Source organism: Pipistrellus kuhlii, unplaced genomic scaffold, assembly GCF_014108245.1.
Source record: "Pipistrellus kuhlii isolate mPipKuh1 unplaced genomic scaffold, mPipKuh1.p scaffold_m20_p_20, whole genome shotgun sequence".
In the NCBI taxonomy this organism is placed as follows: Eukaryota; Metazoa; Chordata; class Mammalia; order Chiroptera; family Vespertilionidae; genus Pipistrellus; species Pipistrellus kuhlii.
Genome location: NW_023425516.1, coordinates 590,146 through 597,302, shown reverse-complemented (window position 1 = coordinate 597,302; position 7,157 = coordinate 590,146). Strand labels below are relative to the sequence as shown.

Below are 7,157 nucleotides of genomic sequence, written 5' to 3'. Positions count from 1 at the left end.
AAATTGTCCCTGAGAAACAAGGATATTGCAACACCCATTGTACAAATGAGGAAACTGAGGCTTAGAAAGATGGACTCACTTATCTAAAGTTATACACCTTAGTAGGGTAGAGTCAAGATCTGTAGACCCAGGTCTGCCTGGCCTCAAATTCTGTACTTCTAGTCTCTGTTCTACATTTGTCTGCCCACTGACTGGGAGCTGACGGGGGCCTACTAGGCCTCTTCGGATGTGCCTGAATTTACCTACTTCCCCTATGGACAGGAGGCAGAGTACTGGGCCTTCACAGGTGTCTGTCCACTCAGGTGAGGCTTGGCTATTGGCCAGAGGGAGACTTTCTTCCTTGGGTTACCCCTGCCTGTCTGACCTCACTCACTCTGTCCTTCAGTACAGTGCTTAGTTCCAAAGCTCAGTTCTCCTGCCAGCCCCCGGCTAGTGCTAGTCCTTCACCAGGAGGAAGCTTCTGAATACAGATCCAGGAGATAGAAAATGGGGGGTGTGCAGGAGACAGCTGATTGTTTCTCTCTCATCGATGTTTCTAACTCTCTATCTTTCTCCCTTCTTCTCTGTAAAAAAGAATCAATTTAAAAAAATCATTGATTGGCTGCCTCCTGCATGCCCCACACTGGGGAATGAGCCCACAACCCAGGCATGCCACTGACTGGGAATCAAACTTCCTGGTTCACAGGTTGATGCTCAAGGCTGAAGATTTTTGGTCCCTAAAAACAATGTCCCCAAGACAGGCCTGAAAGGCATGGGTTTCTGGTAGTGCACTTCTTTCACATTTAAAGAAAATATTTAGGGTCAAGAGCTAGTTCAAACCCAGGCAAATATTAGGGAAGGCAGGTGCTACAAATGGAGAAAACTTTTTAAGAACTATATATTTTTTTAATTGGTTTCGGAGAGGAAGTGAGAGAGAAAGAGAAATATCAATGATGAGAGGGAATCATTGATTTGGCTGCCTCCTGGATGCCCCACAGGAATCGAGCCCACAACCCCGGGCATGTGCCCTGACTGGGAATCAAACTGTGATCTCTTGGTTCATAGGTTGATGCTCAACCACTGAGCCACTGGCCAGACAACGACTTGGTATGAATTCAACACGCACTATGTGGAAGAGACAGAATTAGATGCTGAAGATGCAGTAGTGAACAAGATAGGCTGTGGCAGGTAGATGACCAACCAAGCAAATAAATATATGAGACAATTCCTTTGAAGGAATAAATGAGGCAAGTACAATGAAGGAATTAAAAGTGCTGTAGAGAGTAACTGAAGGGTAGGGGTAGAGAGCAAGTAGAGGTGGGAGTTCAGGGAAGGTAGCATTTGAGCTAAAATTAAATAAGCAGACAGCTATGCCAGGAGGGAGATTGGAGGAAAGGGGTCCCAGGCACAGTTGTCGTGAGGAATAACTGAGTGAATGCAAAGTGCTTGGTGGTAAGCAATCGCTCAAGAAACAGCTGCTATTCTTTTTTTTTTTTTTTTTAATATATTTTATTGATTTTGTACAGAGAGGAAGGGAGAGAGATAGTCAGAAACATCGATGAGAGAGAGTCATTGATCAGCTGCCTCTTGCACACCCCCTACTGGGGATATGCCCGTAACCAAAGTACATGCCCTTGACCGGAATTGAACCTGGGACCTTTCAGTCCCCAAGCCGACGCTCTATCCATTGAGCCAAACCAGTTTCGGCCAGCTGCTATTCTTATTACCTCATCCACTCTACTCTTGGCAACTTCTGTTCAAACAAGAAGCTGGCCATGCTGTGGAGCAGAGGGAGATATATATATATATATATTTTTTATTTATTTATTTTTTTTCATCTATATATATAAAAGGCTAAGCGGCCGGCTTATAGGCTGATGGGCCGGTAGGTATGACGGGCACTGACCACCAGTGACCAGATGCTCAACCCAGGAGCTGCCAAGCTGCAGTGACCTGGCAGTGGTGGCTCTCTGGTGATGCACCCCAGAACCGGAGAGGAGGGAGCCCGATTCCTTGCACTTCGGGACCCCTCGGGGGATGTCAGAGAGCTGGTTTTGGCCAAATTCCCACAGGCCAGGTGGAGGGGCCCCACCTGCCAGAGGGACTCCACTCACTTCGCAGCTGCCCTTCAAGCTGCGGCACCACCCCAGGTTCAGCAGGCCGGCTGGGGAAGGAACAAAGGAGGTTGGCTCCAGGGCATGTGTCTGGCCCTCCGCACCTTCTGGCCACCTTCTAATTAACTTCCTTTCAATGTGCATGAATCCATGCACCAGGTCACTAGTATATATATAAAAGTAAAGGCCTGCATGAAAGATTCAGGTTCTGGGTCATCAGATTCCACAGCTCTGAATCACGCACCAAGGCAGGTAGAAGCACTGATCCAGCCTCACCCAAGTCAGGTAGAAGCACCAGCCCAACCTCACTCCCAACTTCTTCAGGAGCGACACCATCTATAACTATTTTCACTCCTCAAACTTACAGTCTGAGTATTGGAAACCTGGAACTGGGAAAAGCCTCTCAATTTCTTAATTTAATGGATATGCATATGTTATACCTAAGGTTCTCACGGTTCCCACTTCTTCCTTTTCGGAGTTGTGTGCCTCTGGCTGGTCAGATTGTAAGGGGCTCTGGGCTCATGAGAGCAGATGGTCAAGAAGAAAATGCAGACATGTAAACAGAAAGCTTCTGGTTACATAATTAGCCTGATGACTTGTTGTGGAAGTTCAAAAATATAGGCATTTAAGGGTTGGTTCAAAACCTTGCCTTGACTCTTGGGATAATTAGTTATTGATAAGATTCTCTGGATACCTACTATAATGCCACACAGTTGTGCTGAGAACTTAAAAAGCATTATTAGTTCATTTAATACTTGCAAAATGCCTATAACGTGTATTTCTTTTATATTTAGCTCCTTTTACAGATAAGAAAAATGAGATTCAAACAGCTAGTAAATGACCGCTGGGGTTTAAATCCAGAACTGACCTTGCTCCCTAGCCTCTCAAGACCTTGCTTTTTTCAACCACTTAATGGTTAGGTTGGCCTCCCTAAGCCAGAGGAAATAACCTCTGAGGGATTCCTTTCTGATCACTGGGGCACCTCTGCCCTAGATATAAGTCATCCTTCAAGAAACTACCATACTGGAAAGACAGCCTCTCAGAGCAAGAAGCCCCACCCTGGACACACACACCCAAACCCACCCGCAGGGCCCTCAATGCTCTGAAAGGAGGGCTGCATTGCACAGCAAGGAGACCCAACTCTTGCGATAATCCCTTAAATCATAAGGAACCCCTCTCCCATTCCTGAGGAACCGCTCCCCAATATTTAAAAGGACAGGCTACATAATTTGCGGGACCCAGTGCTAAAAGAAAATGTGGGCCGAAACCGGTTTGGCTCAGTGGATAGAGAGCTTCCACCTGCGGACTGAAAGGTCCCCGGTTCGATTCCAGTCACGGGCATGTACCTTGGTTGTGGGCACATCCCCAGGAGGGGGTGTGCAAGAGGCAGCTGATCAATGATTCTCTCTCATCGATGTTTGTCCCTCTCTCTTCCTCTCTGTAAAAAAAAAAAAAAAAAAAAAAAAGCCGAAACCTTTTTGGCTCAGTAGATAGAGCGTTGGCCTGCGGACTGAAGGGTCCCGGGTTCGATTCCGGTCAAGGGCATGTACCTTAATTGCAGGCACATCCCCAGTGGGGGGTGTGCAAGAGGCAGCTGATCGATGGTTCTCTCTCATCGATGTTTCTAACTCTCTATCCCTCTCTCTTCCTTTCTGTAAAAAATCAAAATATATATTTTTAAAAATCAATAAAAAAATGCAAGTAATATATTACTTGCATTTTTTTATTGATTTTTTTTACAGAGAGGAGGGGAGAGGATCTCTTATTTAAAAAGATAATAATTTTAGAATGAGACAGTAGAGCATTAAATCAAGTCCAGGGGTTCCCTCTTCTGCGACTGCGTTGACCATTTGCCTCGGTAGCCGGCCCTGGCCACCTCAGTCAGAATGGACCCAACTATCTATTCAAGAGCAAGTCTTGGGACAACCTCCGTAAATTTGGAATCACTTCCCTTGGCTTGGACAGAAACTCCCTTTGCACCCGTCTAGCCGCTGGGTGGTTCTCCATTGCGCGCCCCAGCTCCACCTTCGCGGTGTGTGGGCCACAGCGCGTGCAGCCCAGCTTATTGCCGGGGCAACAGACGCCACGAGCAATGCATTGTGGTCTGCAACAAAATGCTGGAGAAAGATCCTGAGGGAAAGGAGCCCATGGGCCAATGGGAGAGCCCTGAGGGCTGTGGCAAGCCAGTAGGAATGTTTTGGGGGCGGGGTCTCCAGAAGCAGGGCGGAGCCTAGGCTCTAGGCGGCGGCAGCTGCCGTGGGGCTCAGATGCGCCACGGACTCTGTAGCGACGCCTTCGCCAGCTGGGTCTGAGCCTCGCCAGCCCCTCCCCCAGGAGACTGTTGCAGTCGGCCAGCCGCTGCTCCACCGTGAGAGACTCAGGGGCTCAGGGGGGTTCGCTACCTGGTTCTTCTGTACCCGCTGGAGTCCTCCCGCTGGTGGATCGGCGCGGCCCGCCTCCCTGAGCAGTGGGGCGGGGGGCGTCATCCGGGATGGCGTGGGACGCGCGGAGCGGGCAGGGGAGCTGGTGCATCGTAGGCGCAGTCCACACCCCCCTGCCCCCCAGCTCCTCACCCCTCGCTTGGGCCTCCTTCCTCAGGTAACGATGTGCGACCGAAAGGCGGTGATCAAAAATGCCGACATGTCGGAGGAGATGCAACAGGACTCCGTGGAATGTGCTACTCAGGCATTGGAGAAATACAACATAGAAAAGGACATTGCGGCCCATATTAAGAAGGTGAGGAGGGGGCACGGGAGGGGCTCGGGCTGACTGCGCACAGCTGGCGGGAGCCACAACTTCTTGTCCGGGTCATGCATCCCCAGAGCGCCTGGCAGCGGTCCACGAGGGCACGCAGGGCAGCTTGGGTGTAGAGTTTTCCAGAAAGAATGCAAGTGAATTTTGTGCTCCTCTTGGGAAGACCAGAGCCTCGGCGCCCCAAGTTTTTTTTTTAATTTTTTATTATCCAGCTCCGCGGGGGGAAAGCGCCACCTAGCAACGGTTTCTAAGCGCAGGGAGCAGCGGTTCCCCCCTTCTGCACGATTTCTGCGCGGAAGATCCATCTGGGTGCTCGAGGGGGGAGCTGCGTGGGTGCAGCCAGCCAGCCGGAGGGAGAGCGTGCCAGCCTTCCAGCGCGGAGTTCAGTCGCAGATGAAAGTGGGTGGTGCTGGTGGTTGGGGGCTGGGGAGGGGGCTTGGTAAATGACAGTCTGTAGAAAGCTGGCAGAACTGCTAACTTGTCCACAGGGTTCCAGTCGGGAATAGGAAGATAGGCTTCAGATGGAATAGAAATAAATACCATTTTTTGACAAACGCAGTGAGAATGTTATTCTCAATCTAAAAGGAGAATGCTGCACCCAAGATAAGAGTAGCCAAACCGCAGACTTTTAATAATTTTACAGATAAGGGTTAGTTTTGGCGCCTGTTTAGTCACCCTGTGAAAAATTAAAAGGGCCTTCTAGTTAGTTCTCAAACCCTTTGGGGTCGGGAAATGGGGGAAAGTGTTGCGGCAGCTTGCTATCCTTGTGGACCAGGTGGTGTATCAGCATCAAGATGGACGTGATAAGGAGGGCTGTTGAAATTACAGTTAAGGATAAAATTTGGCCAGGTGGTTGTCAGATTCTGTTTCCAGCATTCTTTTTATAGGAGTAGTGGCATGCCAAATGTCTCTTTAAATTAAATTTTTGATCCACAGTGGTGCGAATTGAGACTTTGTCCCCATATCAGAGATACTGGAGTGCAGTTAAGGAAATGAGTTATAATGGGGTATTTTGAGCTAAACATTTACCATTTTCTTACATTTGGGGGTGCATGACATATAGAGGGATTCTGTTTACACATAAGATAAACGAGAACTGTCAATGCTACATGGAAGCTTTAAAGGTGGAATTGCCGTAACAAAGTGCTCAGTCTTCGAGGCTGCCTTTCTGCCTTTTACAGCCCAGCCCCCTTCTCCAGCTCAGCGCAGACTGCAAGCATGTTTGCATTAATGCACCATGTAGGCGACTTGGAGCTGGGAAACATTCTTTCATTCTAAGAATTTGCAGATGCTAACGTTCCTCCCCTCTGCCCCAGCAGGCTCTGACCTCTGATTTAGCACTAACATTCTAGTCTTCTTTTTCTCCCCTCCCCCCTCCCCCAGGAGTTTGACAAGAAGTACAACCCCACCTGGCACTGCATCGTGGGGAGGAACTTCGGTAGTTACGTGACACATGAAACCAAACACTTCATCTACTTCTACCTGGGCCAAGTGGCCATTCTTCTGTTCAAATCTGGCTAAAAGCATGGACTGTCCCACACACCCAGTGATCCATCCAAAAATAAGGATTGCAGCCTAAATTCCAAATACCAGAGACTGAGAGTCTTGAGCCTTGCCGAAGGGAACACCTTGATCTTGAACCTTTATTGTGTTGTTTCGTACAGGGTATCGCTGTACTCATCTGTTGTTATAAAACAATTAGCAAAGAAGCTTACATTTGTATTTATTTTCTATTCCATACCTCTCTGCCCCATGTTTTTTTCTCCTCAAAATCCATTCCTTTCCCAAAATAAAATTTGTCGGAGAACTGTGTGTTATAATTTGTTCAACTAAACTAGTGTTGGCTCATAGCCATCTCGGTTATTGGGGTGAGTCCCTGAAGTAAGTTTCTGTGGAATATAGTAGATTGGCCTCTTGAGCTTATGTTTTATTTTTAATATGTCTTTATTGATCTCAGAGAGGAAGGGAGAAGGAAAGAAACATCAATGATGAGAGGTCATTGATTGGCTGCCTCCTGCATGCCCCACACAGGATTGAGCCCCAAACCTGGGCTTGTGTCCTTGACCAGAAGCGGACCCGGACGCTCTATCCACTGAACCAAACCAGCCAGGGTTAGCCTACTCAGTTTCTGTTATGCATGACAGAATACTCAGAAGTGCATGTCAGAAACGGGTTAAGTCTTATTCCTGACCTGGCAAATACTGTGTTTAGGTGCTCATTTTGTTAAAAGATGCTGATATAGAGCCCGGCTGGCATGGCTCAGTGGTTGAGTGTTGACCCATGAACTAGGAGGTGTTGGTTCAATTCCCC

The 7,157-nt window shown here is 48.3% G+C and overlaps 1 protein-coding gene across 1 annotated transcript; it reads left to right on the top strand.

Moving 5' to 3' along the window:
* The first annotated feature begins 4,303 nt into the window (after nt 1-4,303).
* Nucleotides 4,304-6,654, top strand: DYNLL1 (dynein light chain LC8-type 1). Its single transcript, XM_036449437.2, has 3 exons — nt 4,304-4,461; nt 4,692-4,829; nt 6,231-6,654. Exons 2-3 carry the CDS (start codon nt 4,698-4,700, stop codon nt 6,366-6,368), a joined length of 270 nt encoding a protein of 89 aa, XP_036305330.1. The 5' UTR covers nt 4,304-4,461; nt 4,692-4,697; the 3' UTR covers nt 6,369-6,654.
* The last annotated feature ends 503 nt before the right edge of the window (nt 6,655-7,157 follow it).